A 20,644-nucleotide genomic window follows, 5' to 3' on the forward strand; every position below is an offset into this window, starting at 1 on the left:
CCTTCATCACTTGCATTTCCTTTTTCTAAACCTCTTCCAACTCTACTATATCCTTTTTGAGGCGAGGCACCCAGAACTGCAGCTGCAACATAGATTTGTAGGACAACCCTTTCATAACAGCAGTTTTATTTTCAATTCCTTTCCTAAGGATAACCCCTAGCATGGAATTATTTTATTACTCAGGGTGGAGGCAGGAGCCCCCTTGTCGTAGAAGACTCCATTCACAAAAAAACACACCCTGCCCCAGTTTGTTTGTTCGTTCATTCATTCATTTATTATTTGCACAGTTAAAGGATTTCAGGGAATCACCCACCCACCAGCACACCTTCATAAAAAATCACATGAAACAATCCTCCTAAATTTGCAGCAGCAAACAAACGCAGCACGAAGCTTTCTTTTAAGCCGGGTCTCAGATAGCTCCCCTGCTTGAGGAGCTTGCAAAGGGCCTTTAGAACCGGGTTGCCCCAAACATCACTTGCAGAATTTGCTGGTATCCAGGTTCTTGTAATCCTTGTTGTACGGAACCCCCGCAAAGCAGATGGCGGCGCTGCGGTCACAATTACAGATGAAAGCCTCACACTCGTTATTCTTTTCTGGAGAAAGAAGATTTGGGAGAAGACGGGGGAATCAGGAGTTCAGGTGCGCTTGAGCCCAGGTAACCCACCCTCTCCCTTTTAGGAAAGTAAATACTGCCCACCACCTCCTGGGGACACAGTCCCCAAATACCTTTGAAACTGCCAGAGTTTAGGTCAGTTACCAGTGGACTTCTGAGTTTGGTTCAAAGTGGTAGCACAAGCATATAACGTCGTAAGTGTCTTGGGACGCAAGTTAACCAAACAAGTCCCTTCCCCAATAACAACCATCAGCAGGTGAGGTCTCGGTGGCGGTGCCTCTGCCAAGAGTGGTTGCTGACCCCCCTCCCCCCTGACAGGGCCTTTTCAGTGGTGGCTCCATGTTTGTGGAATGCCCTCCCTCTGGTGAGGATGCACCTGCCTCCCTCGTTACTGACTTTCAAGGGGAATTTAAAAACATTCCTGTCCTCTGCTGGTTGGTTGAAGAATACTGTTCCTGGCAACCGAGAGATCACTGGATGAGAAAATGTTTTAAACTGTTTTTAGAATGTTTGGAAGCATGGGCATAGCCAGCAGGGTGCAGAGGGAGCAGCTGCCCCCCCCATCAAATAAATAAAAATACTTAACTAATTGACCAATTGCATCGTTCCCCCTGAAATAAATTCTGGCTATGCCCATGTTTGGGAGAGAGAATGGATGGATGTGTTTGCTATTGGGCTCCTTTGGGAGGAAGTGCAGAATATAAACTGAATGAATGAATGAATGAATGAACGAGAACTTAAGAAAAGCCTGCTGAATCAGACCAATGGCCCATCTGGTCCACTATCCTGCTCTCACAGTGGCCAGAAGCATCACTGTCTCTAACTGTGAAGGCAGAGCATAGCCAATAGAGCTAATAGCCATTTATAGCCTCCATGAATTTGTTTTAAAGCTGTCTAGGTTGGTGGCTGTTATTGTCTCCTGCAGGAGGGAGTTCCATAGATTAACTATGTGTTGCACAAAGAGCTGCTTCCTTTTAGGTGTCCTGGATCTTCAACAGTGGTTCCACTAATCCACACAAACCCTTCAGCCTGAAATTGCCCTCATTCGCTCACCCCCCTTGTAAGGCAGATCCATTTGACCTAAACACTCGCACACCAGTGTCTCTGTATCGTCCTCACATATTTTCCAACCACATCTGATTTGTAATCATACAAATAAACCAGAGTTTCCCAAACTTGGGTCTCCAGCTGGTTTTTGGACTACAACTCCCATCATCCCTGGCTAGCAGGACCAGTGGCCAGGGCCTATGGGAACTGTAGTCCATAAGCAGCTGGAGACCCAAGTTTGAGAAGCCCTGGCATAAACCTTTAACTATACCAGGCATTAGGAAACGGGCCTTCCAGGTGTTGCTGGATTCCAACTCCCATTAGCCAGAGCAGGCATGATGGGAGTTGTAGTTCAGCCATGTCTTGAGGGCACCAGCTTGGGGAAAGGGGGGTCTGACAGCACAAGCCTGGGACCAGATCCAGGGTTATAGAATCATAGAATTGTAGAGTTGGTAGAAGGGACCCCAGGGGTCTTCTACAATGCAGGAATTGTATCTGAAGAATCCCTGAGAAGTGGCCATCCAAGCTATGTTTCAAAACCTCAAGTGAAAGAGAATCTGTTCCACTTGCGGGGAAGAAAGCATGTGCATTACCAACTGTGCCAGAGCCTCTGCTAAGCATGGCATATGAAGTGCATTTACCTGTACAGGTGATTTCGGTGCCAGAGCAGGTGTAGGAGTAGCTCTTTGTGTAAGGATTGTCCAGGATGAAAGTGCAGTCCGGGTGCTTCTTGGCTGCGGAATAGCAGTTGTCGTGGATTTGGCAGCAGCTGCTCAGGAAGCAGAAAGAAAAAGAAAAAGATTCAGAATGGTTCTCCCGGCGCCTGACACAAATTCAGAAAGCTTTCTTGCTGGAAGAGACCAAGGTCTCTACCTAATCCAGAGAGTGGCAAGGCATCCGGAAGAATTAAGAAGTCAAGACAACAGACTTTTTATAAAAGAATGGAAATGGTTTGCTGAATGTTTGCAGATAAATTGTAAACAGATAAGAACATTGGCAGGATTATTGTAATCACCTGCAGTTTTATAAGTGTATATATTTGAAGCAGATAAATAAATGAGCAAATTAAGTTAATTTCAGATATGCAGAAGATATTAAAAATAAATTTAAAGAACTACAGAAAGAGGGGGGGAAGGAAGTCAAGTTTTGAAACGTTAAAATGGTCGTAAAATTAGTGAAATGTATAAGCCTGTAGAGCGTCAATATATACATATATTTTTAAAAAAGAGTGAGTGAGTGGCAAGGCAGGTTCTTCCCAGAAAATGGCCTTCTGCAACCGAATGCCTTTCAGGTGCTTTGACTACAACTCCCATCGTGCTGCGCTGGCCAGGCCTGATGGGAGTTGTAGTCCAAAACATTTGGAAGCCAGACAGTTGGGGATGTTTGCTCCAGCGGGACCTACCTCATCTCAAAATCACAATGAGAATACACAATGCCGAGCAGAGGGTTTGAGTGCTTTAAGAAAGATGGCTGCTTACGTGTCCAGGGCATCAATTGGCGTCCCGCTGCCCCCCAAGCCGCAGTAGCAGCCGTAGTTGTTGTAATCCCTGAGGGGGTCACTGGATGGCATGGTGCATTTGATCATGTTACGGAATTGCCACAGGTTCCGGAGGACGGCAGCATGGGCAGTGCCCGCTAGGAAACAAAGCGACACACACTCACACAAAAACTTCTCAGAGGACGGTGCATGATCAGAGAGCCTTTCGAAAGCTCCTGTGAGTACGTATCTTTCTTTGGATTTAGGTAGTTATTCCCACCTTTTCAATGGCTGTATGTTTAACTTTGCATTTCAGTTCCTTGTTTATTTTTTTATTTTTTATTATTTCCAAAACCAAAAAAAGAAAAATTACAAACATTAAATTCAACATCCATATTCATTTTCTAACATAAGCCTATTGCATAATTAACTAAATTAAAGTATACCTAATTACTCTAAACTTCTCTTTGCTGTGTACAAATACAACACAGTTATAAATTTTATGTTAAAGCTTTTATATAATAAATAATATTTCAAATTCCCCTATACCCCCCGTTCCCCTTCACCCATGTGTGATCTCAATTTTTTTTACTTCTTCCGTCTTGTTGTGTTGTTATAATTTAATCATTGTTCAATTGATTCTTTTATTATTGCCTTGCTTACCCCTGCACGTTTTACACATTATCGCATTTCAATTCCTTTGCTCTTTAAAATGTATTTATTTCAGTTCCTTTGCTCTTTCAAATGTATTTATTGTTCCAGTGGCTTGAACTCACCACCTTGAAGCTAAGGGTCTTATGCTCTACTGACTGAGCTGTCCAAGCCATGAACAGTGCCAGAAACAAACTCAATATTCCTGCCTGAACCCTGGGCATGCAGGGTTGCACTGGACATGCAGAGTTGCGACAGGCATACTCCTTGTAAAAGCACAGGAATCTGCTGAGCTTGTGCAGCAGGTGCAATGGAAGGGCCCAGCCATGCTCAAGGCCAGGCTTCCTCAACCTTGGCCTTCCAGATGTTTTTTTGGCCTACAACTCCCATGATCCCTAGCTAGCAGGACCAGTGGTCAGGGATGATGGGAATTGTAGTCTCAAAACATCTGGAGGGCCAAGGTTGAGGAAGCCTGCTCAAGGTAGAGACTCACTGGAAAGAGAGAGGGCTGGAGCAGGAACTCATACAGAGATGTGGCTTACAGTTTGGGCTTCTAGGAGCTCTTTGGCAGATTTAATGCATCACTTTGCTTCAACTGCCCCCAGCGTGCAAGTCTGGGAATTACCAGGCTAGAGTTGTGCTTCCCAGCTGGCCAAGCAAGAAGGGAAGGCATGCAATGCTGGAACAAAAGAGAAGACTTTAGAGCATGGGCATAGCAGAGGGTTGGGTACATGGAGTGCCGCTGCACCCCTAAAACAAGTAAAACAATAAAAATAACTAACTGACCAATCGCATTGCAGATTCTGCACCCCCAACAAAAGTCCTGCCCCCCCAACATAAATCCTGGATGCACCCATGCTTCAAGAGGTACACAGAACACCATTCATAGGCCAGGGTGCTTTAAATATTATAAAACTCTTGCTCGGGGCAAATTGTATCCAATGATTTCAAAGAAAAGCAAGAAAACTGTCTTCCAGACCACCTCAAAAACATTTTAGAAATTTCCCCCATGAAGGGGCTTGTGCAATATTACAGAGATTAGATCACACACAGCGATTTACACCCCAAATACTTGTGATTGCAATATTTCACTTGCAAAAAATGGGGAGTTCCAAAGTGAAAGGAGGAAGGAGCCACCAAGATGACTTTTTTTGCTTTTTAAAGGCACCCATTTTCTGAACCAGACATACAGATGGTTTCCTCTAAATCCACAAGTTTATTGAACCACCCAAATAGCAAAAAAACCAACAACCCTAAAAACCCCATCGTTCCAGGCCGATCAGAATACATCTGCAAAGCAAGGAATTCGCAACTTCACTGGGTTGCAACTCACCTGATGCCAGGAGAACTAGGAGGAGGGCGAGGTTCATTTCGTCAGGCGTCCAAGTCCTAGTGGCCGTCCTTCACTTCCCTGCATCTTTATACCCTGCCCTCCCTTTGGCACCTGGATCCAAGATAAGAGTGCCCTGTTTACCTTTCTATAAGCATCCTTCTTCTGTTAGAGGTTGACCGGGGTGGTGGCTTGAGTGTCAAGCAAGGCCAATGGAAAAGCAGCCGTTTCCCTTTCCAATATGCAGCTTAGCCTTCGCTAGAGAGGAATCTCGTTTCACAAACACCCTTTTAAAAAGCATAACCCTGGTGGTTTTTCCACCACCCTGTGCTCTACGTGGGGCTACCTTTGAAGGTGACCCGGAAACTACAATTAATCCAGAATGCGGCAGCTAGACTGGAGACTGGGAGCGGCCGCCGAGACCACATAACACCGGTCTTGAAAGACCTACATTGGCTCCCAGTACGTTTCCGAGCACCATTCAAAGTGTTGGTGCTGACCTTTAAAGCCCTAAACGGCCTCGGTCCAGTATACCTGAAGGAGCGTCTCCACCCTCATCATTCCGCCTGGATGCTGAGGTCCAGCGCCGAGGACCTTCTGGCAGTTCCCTCACTGCGAGAAGCCAAGTTACAGGGAACCAGGCAGAGGGCCTTCTCGGTAGTGGCACCCACCCTGTGGAACGCCCTCCCACCAGTTGTCAAAGAGACAACAACTACCAAATTTTTAGAAGACATCTGAAGGCAGCCCTCTTTAGGGAAGCTTTTAATGTTTAACAGACTACTGTATTTTAATGTTTTGTTGGAAGCTGCCCAGAGTGGCTGGGGAAACGCAGCCAGATGGGCCGTGTATAAATAATAAATTCTATTCTATTCTATTCACCACTTGATTCAAGCTGGGACTCAACCCACATAGCCAGTTTTTGCAGCCAGGACTAATCTTGGAAGGAATAGCAAAGGAGAACAGTTGCTGGATGCAAAACAGCTTAAATTAGGATTCCCGGGCAACGGGCAAAGCAAATCCCAAATTCCTCCTGCCCCAGGTTGTCTGTTTTAGAACTATAAGGACCAGGTTGCCCCTGCTAGCCTCCCCCAGTTTTTTCCTAACCTAAGTGGAGGTGCCAGGATTGAACAAGAGAGCCCTCCCAACTGATGGAAGGCACTGATGGTGTCAGGCAATCATCATCATCATTTTATTATTTGTACCCTGCCCATCTGACTGGGTTGCCCCAACCACTCTGGGTGGCTAGAGAAGGATGGTCTGTTCAGTCTCTCCAAGGCCTCATTACAAGTGGGTACACATGTTCAACCATTAACCACCGTCTTGGAACCTACAATCAAAAAGCAAGGCCTTGATGCCACCAGGGGCTGCCCAGTTGGCACTGACCTGTGACGGGGCCTTTTCGGTGGTGGTTCCCCGGTTCTGGAATGCTCTCTTTGGTGAGGTCTGCATGCCTGTCTCATTACTGACATTCAGGATGGATTTGAAAACATCTTTTTGCCCGGGCATTTGATGGCTGATATGCACTGTTTCTGGAAACACTGAGATCATGGAATGAAGTGTTTTAAACTGTTTTTAAGAATGTTTTAAGAATGCTCTATTTTTTAAAAAATATATATGTTTTACTATGGCTGTGTTTGCCACGCTGGACTCATTTGGAAAGAAGGGTGGCATATCCATTGAATGAATGAATGAATGGATAGAAATGTACTCTACCACAAACCTTTGGGGCCTCTTGAACTTTTCCATTCATGCCACTTAAGAAATGATATTGTGGATCCGACCGCCAACACAGCAAAATCATTTCAAGTATACATGGCCACATGAAATAGGCTGCCATCAATTTGAGAATTTATTTTCAGAATCACAGATTTTATCTGTTCATTAATTCCATGTCTATCTCACCTTTCATCCAGGGAGCTCAAGATGGCCTACAGAGTTCTCCTGCTCTCCATTCTATTCTCAAAACAACCCTGTGAGGTAGGGTGGGTTTTAGAGTTAGTGACTGCCTGACGCAAGGTCACCCAGTGAGATTCACGGCCAAGTCAGGATCCGAGCTCTGGTGTCTCCCAGGTCCTAGTCCAGCACTAACCACTATTCCACGCTGGCTCTCATTGGCCTTGGCTGCTACAAAATCAACCCCAAGATGGCTTGGGTGCTTTGCAAGCACTACACACACACACACACACACACACACACACACACCCCTGCAGCACTTAAACTGCATTTTGCTGGCTAATGACACCTGTGCAAATGGAAATCATTCGTAAATTGATTGTGCGAAAATCAACAGGTGCCCCCCCCCCCACATCACTGCTGTGTCAGGCTAAAAGGGAAGGAGAAACGGCTGTTTTAAAAACGCCTCCGATTGGGCAACTCACTCCAGCTTAGGGTCAACAGCAGACCCACCACGTGGCTATTCCTCAGTTCCAAGAATGTCCTCGTTTCCCGGTACTAAACAGCACATCAGCTCGAGTGGCCAGGAGGGCCTGCTCTCAGGACATTGGCGGCTGCCCAGATTTCCAAGACGTAACAGGACACTGGCAGCAATCCAGTTCCAGTCCATCTGCAGACCCCAAGCCCTGGGAGAGCAGCACTTGCGAAGGAGCAGGCTGGCTCAAGGGTTTGTTGTGGGGAGGCTGAAATGAATGCCTATTGATTTCAATGGGGCGGAATATTTTCATTTATTAAACTGGTGCACCACCCTCTAACCACAGGGCAGTTCACAACATAAAAATACAAAACAAGGACAGAAAATGCGTAACAAAACGAAAAGCAACCAGCAACACCCACCCACCCAAATCACTGGGTACCTTGGGAGCCAGTCACTCTCATCTCCACAGGGTTGTTGTGAGGATTAAGTGGGGTTTTGCCTTTTAATACAGTGTTTCTGCTTTGAAATATGCTGATCGTCAAAGATGGAGGCCTTGATCTGCCCCAGGAGTTGGGAAACCACAGCCCTCCAACTTCCATCAGCTCCAGCCAGCATGGCCAGTGGTCAAGGATAACTGAGGCCCACAAGTTCCCCCTTTGTGACTGATTCTTCTGCTTCTTGGCTTTCTTCAGGTTTTGGAGTCTCAGGTAGAAAATATCAAATGTCATTGGACCATCGCCACCACACCACAGCATAGGAACTTAACGAGGCTGCCTGTTACATGTCAGATCACTGATCCAGCTAGCTTAGTGCTGCCTACACTGGCTGGCAGTGGGTCTCCAGGGCTTCAGACAGGGGACATTGAAGGTGCTGCCGGGGACTTAACTTGGGGCCTTCTGCATGCGAGGCAGGTGCTCTGTCACAGCCCTTCCCCTCATCCTTTCTGGTTTCTAGAAGCTCAGGAACAAAGTGGAACATGTTGGTTCGTCTAGTTCAGTGATGTCAACACTGGCTGGCAGCAGCTTTCCCAGGTTTCAGATCTATTCCCAGCTCTACCTGGAGGTGCCAGAGATTGGAGCAGGGACCTTCAGCAGGCACTCCGCCACTGAACAATTGCCCTTTCCAATCAGGAACACAGGAAGCTGCCCTATGCTGAGGTAGGCCACTGGCCTATTGAGCTTACACTGACTGGCAGCAGCTCTCCAGAATCTCAAGCAGGAGTTTACCTGGAGATGCTGGGATTCGAACTGGGAACTTTCTGTATGCAGAGATGTTTTGCCACTGAGCCACACCCCAACAGCCCGTTCTCCCTGCAGGGAGATTTCTAGATGCAAACTCCGCACACTTCCATGGCAGCGTTCGCCCACTTCCAAACCACACCAACAAAGCCAAAAGCCGTTTTCAAATAATTTATTAGGAATTTAAAACTGAAAATCTGGAAAAAGGGGTTACAGGTATGGAGAGAGAACATTGACGTATAATAAAACTGGCTTAATAAAAACCACAGCTTTATTTTTTTTCTCTTAAAAAAAAAAAAAAGGACACAGCAGCAGTAGCTCCCCCCCCCCCCCAAATCACAGGCCCTCCCACCCCGACACCTGGGCTATTGCCAAGAGAGTCGCAAACTCTGGATCTTGGTGGCGCCACAGGTAAGGGACGTGGTCGGAGAAGCAGCTCAGCGCGTGTACCGAGGGGGGAGGCACGGCTGTGTGTGTCCCCCCACCCCCTCTGCAGCCCCCCAAGGCTGAAGACTCGAGAATAAAAATAAACCCAATAAATTGCGGCTGCACTTTCGCTTCTTCTTTTTTTTAAAAAAGGACATACAGACTCGTCTCAGTAACAAAAATTATTGCTTTGTGTTTCCAGTACTAATTCGCTAAGTTATCCCACCCCACCCCCGCTCCTTCCCTCTCCACCCCCCGCCCCGCAAAAAAAGAAGAAAAAGAATAAAAAAAGAGAACTCTCCCAATATTTATGACCTGCTTCAGGTGGGGACTTGGGGTTTGAGGACAAGGCAGCAAGGACATCACCCCAAAGAGAGGGAGGGGGCATGAGGCAGAGAGAAAGAGAGAGAACAGAAAGGGGTGGCTGACGCTGATGAGCAGTCAAAAGGCTTCACACCTGGACTGTTCCACTTCAGGATGCAGGGGGGCTGCCTTATACAGAATCATCTCCTCAGTATTGCCTACACTGACTGGCAGTGGCTCTCCAGTGTCTGAGGCAGGGGTCTCTCCCAGTCTTGCCCAGAGATGCCATTGGGGACAGAACCTGGGACCTTCTGCATGCAAAGTGCTCTGCCAGTGACCTAGGGCCCTTCTTTTGACAAGGTGCTAGTCCTCATGGTTCCGAGTTAAATAGCAGCATAGGAAGCTGTCTTATTCCAGGTCAGGCCATTGGTTCGTCTAGCTCAGTACTGTCCACACTGGCAGCGGAGTCCCTCCTAGCCCTGCCCCGCAGGATTACATGCCAAGGATGCAAAGTGGATGCTTCCTCCGCTTGGGTTTGGAGGTTCCAGTTAAGGAAATCTTCCCTAGTGACATGAAACCAGCAGGTGAAGGGGGGCTGGGATACATCACAAAGCACGGCGCACTGGTTTTCTATATGCGTAAGAATGTATGAAGAGCCCTGCAGATGGATCAGGCCCAAAGGCTCATCTAGTCTGGCCTCTATGTTCTCACAGTAGAGCCAAATGCCCCAAAGAACCTAATAATTTAGATAGACTGTCTCTGGACCTGGAAGCTCCATAAGAACATAAGAAGAGCCCTGCTGGATCACGCCAAAGGGGGCCCATCTGGTCCAGCCTCCTGCCCTCACAGTGCCCATCCAGGTGCCTCTTTGGGGAAGCACGTAGGCAGAACCTGAGCGCAGGAATAACTCTCCTCACCTGCGTTCACTGCTTCCAACAGTGGAGGTAAAACACAGCAGCTAATAGTCATCGACAGCTTTATCCTCCATGGAGTCCCCCCCGCAAATAAAGCAGCATTAAAACATGCACTCTGAAGTGAGTGCAGGGATAAGGGACATCTGTTTCCCTCCAGATGTTGCTGGACTCCCAACTCTGAGCAGCCCCTGCAGGCTGCATGAAGTTTAAGCTGATCCTGGTCAAACAGGTTCTGTAGGCTTCTGGTCGTTTCAAAAACCTGCTCGACCGAAGTTGTTATAGCAGGACAAAGGAACCCCCCAGGAAATGACGCCGGCTCTTTTCTGCTACTTTCAACGCTGTTTGGGAAATGGTCACTAGTAACCAGTCTTGAGGAAGCAAAGATTCTGTTTTGGGCGTTGTTGTGTGTCCAGACTTCCACAACCTGGTGTGCTCTGCATTTCTTTTGGACAAAAATTGCCATCAGCCTCCAGCCAGCATGGACATGCTAGAGTAGATGCCGTGGTCATATTGGCCAAGGGCTGACGCAGCCCAAAACATCTGGAGGGCACCAGGTTGGGGAAGGCTGGATTTGTCTCTTGCTCATAGGGGCTAAGTTTGAGGAAAGGCGCTAAAAAAATTATTATTATTATTATTATTTGACTTAAGATGAAGCTGTGTTTTATTTTCCCTGGGCATGTGTCAGACTGCATCTTAAGAAAAGGCTCAGACAAGGTCTTTGGTTCAAGTTTAAACAGATTTCAGACCCAGCCCCGGAAGAGGAAAATTTAAGCTCCCCGCCTCCGCAACAAAAGGGTATTGATTTATTGCAACTGGAAACTCTCACCCATGAAGTATTGCATTACACATGTAAGGAGGAAATGGAGCCTGCAACTAAGTTTGCACACGCCAAGAGGAAGCTGCAAGCAAGGGATGGATGGAGTGCTGCTTGAAACAGAGTCAGACCCTTAGTCCATGTAGCTCAGTATTGTCTGCACTGACAGGCAGAGGCTCTCAATGGTTTGGGACAGGAGCCTTAGTTCTACTTGGTAATGGGGGGGGGGGATTTGGACCCGAGACCGTCTGCATGCAAAGCAGATGCTCTCTACCACGGCCCTTACCCAAACTGCACATTTGCCACACCTGCACGATGTGGAGGCATCTTTTAACGTTGCCTAAGTAATGCAATGGGCAGAGAGACCCTCTGCTGGTTGGCTGTGCGGGAGAAAGGGGCCAGGACAGAGGAACCTGAGACAAGTGGGATTTTGCACATTCCCCCTAAACATATATAGATCAATTTTCTCTTGCCACCTCAAAGAGGCTCAGCAGATCCCACAGCTTCCTTCCTTGCCAAAGTGGCAATTCTTTGAAGGGTGGGCCCAAGGCATTTCCGTCCCCCCAAAATGTAGATGACACAACACCCATCCACACCATTCCCTACATGCAATCGATCCAGAAGGAAGGTCCCTGGCACAAGCCTCCCTGAAAGGAACAGCTGTGAAAGAGCCCTTCAGTTAGTAGGCAGAACGCAGTGGCTAGTGCCTGTGATTCACGAACTATGATACTCTTGCACATATGCTGTTCATTTCAGTGGAGGTTGCATGGGAGATCATCACACTGGACTGACAGCTCCATTGATAGGCGTGTGGGGAGAGGGAGTGGCGCCACTGGGATCTTCCCCTTCGGGCACCAAAATGTTGTCTTATTGAAAGGCTGAAGCAGAGAGGCAGGGACATGGCTGCAGCATGTCTGAATCCTTTCGCATCACACACTTTCGCTCTCTGGAGGCGGCCTCACAGGGGTCGGATCTGCCTGCTTCCCACCTTAGTGATGCCCAAAATCCATTGGAATTGGACTGAGCCATGGCTCGTCTCTGCGAGAGCACTGGTTCCCCAAAAACGGGCCTGGGGGGGGCGGAATTCAAGTATGGTAGTCAGAAGCAATCCAAAAGCCCACTCTTGGGCAGCAACTCACCACACAGAATGTCACATACAAAGAAGCTGCCTTGCACAAGTCAGTTCATCGGTCATCTAGCTTATTCCTGTCTACACAGACCCCAAGGTATGAACCTGGGACCTTCTGCACCTAAAGCAGGGACTCTGTGCCTCTGAGCTACGGCCCGTCCTCGTGGTAGCAAGAAGAGCGGGGAAGGAAGAGTCCCGCAAAAAGGCAAGTAGCTTGAAAATGAGGCGTGCAGGTGAGGCATGCAAATGTGGCCTAGGGAGTGGATAGCCAGCGTAGCTGCTCTTGGGCTCCAACTCCCAACAGCCCCACCTGCCAGCCAGGCCAAGGCTGGGAGATGTAGTCCAGTGACACGCAGAGAGCATGACTGGCTATGCCTGTTCCAAGGGGAGACACACGTCAACACTTCCCAGTCTCTCCCTGGCTGTGTACAGTCATACCTCTTGTTACGTTCAGTTCAGGTTATGTCTTTTCAGGTTGCATCCCGCAGCGACCCGGAAGTACCGGAAAGGGTTACTTCCGGGTTTCGCCGCTCGCACATGAACAGAAGCGGCGAATCGCGACCCGCACGTGTGCGCAGATGCGGGTTGCATTCCTATCAGGTTGCGAACGGAGCTCCGGAACAGATCCCGTTTGCAACCAGAGGTACCACTGTAGTAGCAAATCTTGATAGAAGGTGTGCGGAAGACAAAGAAAGGCCCCCGCGAGATGAGTCGAAGGAAGATGCAGAGGGCCGTGTGCAAGGGGAAATGAATGGGGATTTAACTTTCTGCTTCAAAGAGAGCGCTGAATGTGTGCAGAGTGGCCCTTCACTTTCCACTTCTACCGCAGGAGGCAAACTTTGCTCACCTCGCCCCTGACAGGAAGACGGGTTTCCCAGTGGGGTCAGTCTCAGCAAAATTAGCTGTGATCCTTGCATTGCAGGGGGTTGGACTACAGATGACCCTTCGGGGCCCTTCCAGCCCTACAATTCTATGATTCAAATGCGCCTTTCTTAAAACAAACGGTATCCTGGCATAGTAAAACAAGGTGGGGATCCAGGGCTTCTCTCCCCCCCCACCCCCAACTCACAGGATCCCTGAGAACCTTTCTACCGGTGCAGATCTTGGGCCACATTCACACCATACCAGTTAAAACCACTCGAAACAGCCATGAATTCCCCGCCCCTACAAAATAATAATAATAATCCTGGGAACCACAGTTTGTTTTGGTGCTGAGACCTTCCCTCCCCTTCCCAATTCCACTGGGAAGAGGGGATTGATGGTTCAACCACTCTGAGAGCTGTAGCTCTGGGGAGGTAACAGGGGGTCTCTTAACAACTCTCTGTGCCCTTTGACAAACTGCAGTCCCCAGAATTCAATGTGCTTTCGATGTATGGTATGGATGTGGCCTTTACTCAGAAATAATGCCCATTGGGTTTGATGGCTGGGTTTAGGAGGGTGTGGGATCACAGCCTAAGTCTCTCTCACTAGCAAAACACACAAACACACACACCTTTTTTGCCTGAATCACCACCCACCTTTACAGTAAAAAGTGAGGGAGATGGGGGGGGGCGCGGACAGACGCCCTCGACACCCCCGGCCTCCCGGCAAGCGATTGCCCACCCTCTTGGCAGGAAGCAGTAAATATTGGGAGAGTTACATCCACCCAAAGCGTCAACAGAGACCAGCAGTGGTGGCTGAAGAAGCCCTTTTCTAAAGCGGGCGCTGGCACCGTCATGAGAGGGGGGCACGACACCCGCATGCTGAGCCTGGCGCAAGCCGCTCAGCAACACAGCAGCCCCCCCTCTGCACCAGATGATGCAAGCAGCTCTCACCCAACTCTTTCCAAACCCGCCCTCCCCCCCGTCCCCCCCAACACCCCCCAAGCGCCCTCCTCCTCCTCCTGCTCCCCACCCCACCAGACTCCCAGAGGTCTTAAAATCTTATACAGTAAAAGGTATAAAAAAGGGGGAGGGAAAAGAGGTTCGTCACGGTCCAACTGGAGAGAGTATTGCTCACGTTTTCGGCATCAAGAGGCCCAGAATGAGAAGAGGAAAAAGAAAGGAAGCTTAAGAAACCCAGAGTTTGCTTGGTGCACAACAAGGCCGAAGACCGCCCTGCAATATTTACATATGATACAGGAAAGATCAAAGGGAAGGGGGCGGAGAACCAAAATAACAATAATAAAAACCCACAGAAACCTAAAATCTAGGGGAGGGGAAAGGAGGGGAGGGGGGAATTCAGTCATCAGGAATAGTGTTTTCTTCTTCCTCTTAGTCCACTTAGCAAAATATACAGTTCATTATTCGTTCCACAGCAATTGCCTTCTGCTAATTCGGCACGTTTCTCAAAGCCTCAACTTGATAGAAAGAAAAGGTTTCTTTTTTCACGCAAAAAAGAGAGAGAGACCGAGAGAAAGAGAATCTGCCCGATGCAGCGACATCTCCCTGCTCTCTGCCTACCCTTCGGAACTGCCTTCACTTGACGTCGCAATGCGTCCTTTCCAAGATAACCTTTTGCTTTCTCATGACCGAGTCCTGTTCCTTCCTCCTGCCCTGCCCACCCCCCAAAATATATATTTATATAATATATATCTAAAAACAAAACAAAACAAAAAGATTTCAAAGCCAAATAAAAATATTCCTCAATAAAAGCTACCCCCTACTCACAATCACAAAAAATAAAATAAAATCCAAATTCATAAAAACGGTTCTTCTGAGAGGCTCTGCAAAAGAGCAAAAAGAACCACAACAACGAAAAACAATGACAATGAGAGGACTGACTTCACACCTCCTCGGTCCTCCTTCCCCAGCACCCCCCTCTCCCTCCCCTCCCCCCCCAAAAAAGATTAAAAAATAAAAGCTAACAAGCTAACAAAATAAATAAAAGAAGAATTGTCGGGGTGGAGGGTTTGGGGAGAAGTGTAAACGGTCAGCGGTTATTAGTAAGAAGAGGAGACAAGATCTCCTTGCGTTCAAATCCAGTGCTCAAGATCTGGTCAATGGAGAGATCAGGGCAGGCCGGGAGAAGCCCAGCAAACAGCCACGAGTGTGCAGTTTTATTTACTAAAAATGAAATCTTGGCTCATCCCTCAAGTGTTGCCGGATCCTCCAGGTCGCTTGTCCTTGGTTTGCTCACTGGGGAATCTGCAAGAACAAAGGGTGTGGGGAGATGGAAATTATGGAATGATTGTGCAAGGTTAGCCTCCCCAGAATTTTGCATTTTGCATTCACAGCTGTCTCAAGAGTGCGTAGGCACACCTCCTCGTAGAATCTTACAATGGTAAAAAGGAAGGTAAAGGATCCCTGGACGGTTAAATCCAGTCAAAGGCGACTACGGGGTTGCGGTGCTCATCTCGCTTTCAGGCTAAGGGAGCCGGCGTTTGTCCACAGACAGCTTTCCAGGTCATGTGGCCAGCATGGCTAAACCCCTTCTGGAGCAACGGGACACTATGACGTAAGCCAGAGTGCACGGAAACGCCGTTTACCTTCCCGCCACAGTAGTACCTATTTATCTACTTGCACTGGTGTGCTTTCAAACTGCTAGGTTGGCAGGAGCTGGGACAGAGCAACGAGAGCTCACTCCGTCGCCGGGATTTGAACCGCCAATCTTCCGGTCAGCAAGCCCAAGAGACTCAGTGGTTTAGACTACAGCGCCACCTGCATAGAGCTGAAAGGCACTCCCAAAGCTAATCTGGTCCAACCCCCTGCAATGCAGGAATCACAGCTAAAGAATCCTTTACAATGCCCAACATAATACTAGACTCCACAATGGGAACATCCCACGAGAGACAAATGGAAGGGCTTTTTCTCACACAGCCAAGCATCTGTGTCAAGACAATGGGCATACCTTTCCCCTCATGTAGAAAAGAGGAAACAGGCTCTGAACATAAGAAGAGCCTGCCAATGGCTCATGCAGTCCAACCTCCTGTTTTCACAGTGGCCAACCAGATGGCTGTGAGAGCCCCACAAACAGGACACAAGCGCTAAAGCATCTCTCTCAGACACACAACCCGGTGGTTTCCAGCAACTGGGATTTAGGAGCATTGCTGCCTCAGACTACGGAGGCAGAGCACAGCCATCATGGCTATTGGCCGCTGAAAGTATAATTTGCCCAATCCTCTCTTAAAGTCAGAAGATGCAGAGTACCATCCCAGGTCTTACCACGTGACTTCAAAGTACAGATAGGTATCTATGGGAGGAGGCACCCCCTCTAATATCTTGGACTATGGCCACTTCACCCTACAGTTCAACTAAGAGTTCTAAAACTGTCTTCAAGGACAGACCTATGAACAGCACACTGCGGAAGCCGAGTCCCCATTGGCCATCTTACCTCCTCCTTCCTTGGTCCTCAGCTTCAGTGGTAACCATTAGTAAACGCTGTTGCAATCAAAGGTCCCTTCAAAACAATGACATGACATTGATTGGACATTATCTGCAGAGCTTTGAACACTCACAGTGTACCATATTTTGTGGGTGGGTGTGGGTGTACTATATCAGGTTAAACTGCAAGATGACCCCACATGTGCCGTCTTGACTGCTTCAATCTGCAGAACTGGCACTGTTACAGTGCCACAAAATTCTCGTTCCACATTTGCAAGGAATGGAACTTTCAGTGTGGCAGCACTTTGGAACTCCCTGCCTATTGACATCCAGCAGGCAGGTGCCTCATTTTGTACTCTTTTTGGCGCTTGCTAAAAACGTTTTTGCTAAGGAAAGGCCTATCCAGATACGTAGAAGGTTGATGAAAATTTTAATCTGGGGTTGTTGTTTTTTAAATAAAAAAATGTTTTATTTTTATTGTACACACATAATTCATAACACGACTGACAAAAAATGGCTCCTTAAGGGGGTAAAATACTGAACAAAAAAAAAGAGTTCTTTTTTGTAAACCGCCTTGAGTGTGGTTTTTTCAAGGTTTTTTGTTTTGCAATCATGCAGTATATAAATTTTATGAACTAAATAAATACATCAAATGACCCAACTGAGTTATCTGGTGCTGCGGAATTGAAGCGCAGAGCACTCTAGCCTTTGTCATCAGAAAGGGCCACTGGCAGGGCTGCACATACTGCCTTCTAGGAAGATAATCATAGCAATGGGGAGACCAACTTGGCCCCATCCACCGGCCAGTGAAAAAGCAGCTGTTCTAACGCTTGCTTTCCTCTTCCCTCCGCATTCTTATTTCCTTACGTGCTGTACCTATTAAATTGCGAGCCTGGAAGGCAGGGACAGTTTCATAATTTAATATACGCACAGTGCTTTTTTTAAAAAAATGCTACGTGCTTTAGCAGTATTCAGTAATTATGATTGTTACTGAAGGATATATGACTTTAGGCAAAGCTAAAGAAGTCCCGACATTTCTTTAAAAAGCAAAAATAAATGAATGTTATGCTACTAAGTCACTGGCCCGCCTTTCCTGTCTGGCAGTGGTTCTGTTGGGTCCTGCTTAGCCCTTCACATCCTTTAATTCAGCCAGCCCCAAACTGGTGCCCTCCAGATATTCTGGACTACAGCTACAATGGGAGCTGCAGTCCAAAATGGCCGTGTTGGCTGGAGCTGATGGGAGCTGTAGTACAAAACATCCATAGGGCAGCAGCCTGGGAGAGGCTGCTTTTTAGAGAGCTCCTTGCTCCGCCCCACAGGGCCCTCCTGCTGATAACTCACCCCTAGGCTGTGGCCAAAGCCAGTGCTCGGGGCGGGACTCGCTGCGCTGATGTAGCTGCTGACTCCTGAATCTTGATTGGCTGCTCCGTAAAGCTCCGCCATTGGCCCGGGGCTGGTGGTGCCCAGGAATCCACCGGTGCGGCTCGGGGTGGACCCTACAGGAGGAAGCAGGACTAGCCAGTGAAGATGCCAAAATGAAGGCCCCCTTGTCCCCCCGCCCCACCCCTCACCCAGAACAAATAGAGAGCTTCCCCAAAGCCAGCAAGGTGGCCACCCCCCAGGGAGCACGGCAGTTACCTGTCCCTCGCACCACAGCCGCCGCCGCTGCCGCCGCCGCCATGGGTCCATACGCAGTGAGAGGGATGGCTGGAAGGAAAGGGAGAGACATCAGAGCAGGCCTGGGCTTCCCCGCAGGGGTGGTGAAGGCGTGGGTGGCTGGTGAATCTGAGGAGCACCAGTGCCCATGAGCCAGGGATAGGGGAGGTGGTGACCCTCGCCTGCTGATGGGAGTTGGAGTCACTGGTATTCCCTGCTCTCTGAGAAGTAGAATTTCCACGCAGGGAATAATGCCTCTTAGATCTCAGGGATGGCGAGGAACAAGCTGCCTTCTGCTGGCTTCGGAAGCTTTCATAGGTTTCCTCCCACTTCACTGTCTAATTACATCAGGGATAGTCAACATGCTGCAATGTTGGTCAAGGGATGATGGGAGTTGTAGTCCATTGGGCCATATTGGCTGGGGCTGGCAAGAGGCAGAGTTCCAACCACGCCGGCTCTCCCTGCCCCAGGCAGACAGCAGTTCAAGGTCACAGCCACAGCATATATTTAAAGAACTCTAAGCAGGCATGGCTTCCCCCAAAGAATTCTGGGAGCTGTGGCTCGTTAAGGGTGCTGAGAGTGGTTAGGAGCAGTGCTCCCCCCCCGGGGGGGTGTACTCAAGGGCATGCAGTACTGGCACTTCTTTTGGTTGTAATTTAAAAAATATGGCACTTACTGTAACAGCTTCATGGTGAGTACAGGGCTCCTATTTTTCTAGGAAAAAAGCACTGCTTAGTAGACCCCTAGCCCCCTCACAGAGCTGCCGTTCCCAGAGTTCCCTGGGAAAAAGGATTGATTTTTAAACCACTTAGGGGGTAGCGGCTCTGGGAGGGGAGTGGGGGTGGTCTCCTAACAACTCTCAGCACTCTTAACGAACCACGGCTCCCATAATTCTTTGGAGCGGGGTGACCTTGAACTGTGGTCTACCTAGGATAGCCAGCGTGGTTGGATTCAGCATCCTGTCAGCTCCAGACTGTGGCCGTCGTCTCAAGGCACACGAGGCCACCAACTTGACGAAGTTAAGTAAGTCTGGCTCAGGTCAGGCTGGCCTGTACGGATGACCACCTGAGAACCACACAGACGCCATCTCGGGGAGGGTTCCACAATGAAATAAAGCTTTTTGATACCCACGTTAAGAAAATAAAATAGGTCAGAAGCAGCAAGATTTTAAGCCTGGGGAAAGGCTTTATTATTATTATTATTATTATTATTATTATTATTATTGTGGTACCTCTGGTTGCGAACGGGATCCTTTCCAGAGCCACGTTCGCAACATGAGCAGAATGCAACCCACGTATGCTTGTGCACGGGTTGCGATTCGCCGCTTCTGCGCATGACGTCATTTTGAGCATCTGCGCATGCGCAAGCAGTGAAACCCGGAAGTAACCCTTTCCGGTACTTCTAGGTTGCCGCGGGACACAACCTGAAAAGACGTAACCTGAAGCGAACGTAACAAGTGGTATGACTGTATTATTATTATTACCTAGGGTACCAAATGCCTATGCTGAAGGGTCTTTGGGTGCTTATAACAAATTATCTTGGAAAGCTGTGGCATGAAGTAGGCTAAGGTCTCCCCCACCCCTGAAGCTCCAAACCTCAGAAGAAAGAGAGGGAAGTGTGACGAGTGAGGGGATGTTACGGAGGATGAGACGGGCCTGTCAGTCCATTAGCTCAGGAAGAGAGAGGAACAGCAGAGCGCTGCCTGGGCAGGAGACACACGTGGCAGCTTCTACAAAGCTTTGGGGAAATGGCAGCGGGGGGCAGGAGGTGCGCCCTGAAATGCAAGTGCGAGGCCAAGCCAAAGGGCGGAAGGGCCATGGGAAGGAAGCGGCGGGAGGCATTAGACTCAGAGAGGAGGAAGAGGAGGAGGAGGGTGGGGAGAAGGTGCCCTCTGCTCCCTTGTGAACAGTGGGCGCAGGGAAGGAGCACCCCCAAAAAAGTCCACCCCATTCCATCTCCAGAAAAATAGGGGGGAACAGTGCTGGGCCATTCCAGCATTGGCATGGCTATTTTCTCAGGGGGGGCAAAGAGTAAGGAACAATGCAGCAGAATCAGCTGGAAGGGACCCGAGGGTCATCTAGTCCAACCCCCTGCAATACAGGAAGCATAGCTAAGTAGTTCACAGTTCTAGGAGGAGGCACCAGAATTCGGAGCAGAACAGGGATTTCCAAACTGCCCACGAACATGTGAAGTTGCCTTGGTAGAAGACAGAGGAGGGGGAAACTCCGGGCCTACAGCTCCCTTTGGCTCTACCCATTGGCCATGCTGGCTGCTGGGGTTGATGGGAGTCAGAGTCCTCAGCCAACATAGGGAGGGCTGAAGGCCCCCACACTTGGTAAAAGGCGACCCCTTTTCTCCTCAGTCCACGCAGACC

The 20,644-nt window shown here is 48.7% G+C and overlaps 2 protein-coding genes across 7 annotated transcripts in view; both read right to left on the reverse strand.

Moving 5' to 3' along the window:
• Positions 1 to 247: 247 nt before the first annotated feature.
• On the reverse strand, positions 248 to 5,267 carry PLA2G1B (phospholipase A2 group IB). Of its 2 annotated transcripts, none has more exons than XM_080986535.1 (4): positions 5,122 to 5,267; positions 3,139 to 3,295; positions 2,302 to 2,429; positions 248 to 593 (listed from the first exon to the last, which is right to left on the reverse strand). In XM_080986535.1, exons 1-4 carry the CDS (start codon positions 5,156 to 5,158, stop codon positions 472 to 474), a joined length of 444 nt encoding a protein of 147 aa, XP_080842661.1. In that variant the 5' UTR covers positions 5,159 to 5,267; the 3' UTR covers positions 248 to 471. The 2 variants fall into 2 exon arrangements, with proteins under 2 accessions (XP_080842661.1, XP_080842662.1); XM_080986536.1 differs by lacking the exon at positions 5,122 to 5,267 and adding an exon at positions 4,331 to 4,467.
• A 9,416-nt stretch (positions 5,268 to 14,683) lies between these two features.
• MSI1 (musashi RNA binding protein 1) overlaps positions 14,684 to 20,644 on the reverse strand; it is a 56,315-nt gene continuing 50,354 nt past the window's right edge. For 3 of the 5 annotated variants that reach the window (XM_080986429.1, XM_080986431.1, XM_080986428.1), the window contains 4 exons: positions 18,253 to 18,321; positions 17,956 to 18,128; positions 16,625 to 16,690; positions 14,684 to 15,438 (listed from right to left, as the gene is read on the reverse strand). In XM_080986429.1, the coding sequence (XP_080842555.1) occupies positions 16,649 to 16,690; positions 17,956 to 18,128; positions 18,253 to 18,321 (284 nt within the window). In that variant the 3' untranslated portion in view covers positions 14,684 to 15,438; positions 16,625 to 16,648. The remainder of the gene's footprint in view (positions 15,439 to 16,624; positions 16,691 to 17,955; positions 18,129 to 18,252; positions 18,322 to 20,644) is intronic. The other 2 variants (XM_080986432.1, XM_080986430.1) reach the window with 1 other exon arrangement.

The sequence above is a fragment of the Podarcis pityusensis genome, assembly GCF_964106645.2.
Source record: "Podarcis pityusensis genome assembly, chromosome: 16".
Classification (NCBI taxonomy): Eukaryota; Metazoa; Chordata; class Lepidosauria; order Squamata; family Lacertidae; genus Podarcis; species Podarcis pityusensis.

Coding starts and splice junctions, on each gene's coding strand:
- PLA2G1B (XM_080986535.1), bottom strand. CDS start 5,158: ATGAACCTCGCCCTCCTCCTAGTTCTCCTGGCATCAG. Junction 3,296..5,121: donor CCTAGTTCTCCTGGCATCAG/GTGAGTTGCAAC, acceptor TTTGTTTCCTAG/CGGGCACTGCCCATGCTGCC. Junction 2,430..3,138: donor CCAATTGATGCCCTGGACAC/GTAAGCAGCCAT, acceptor CTTCCTGAGCAG/CTGCTGCCAAATCCACGACA.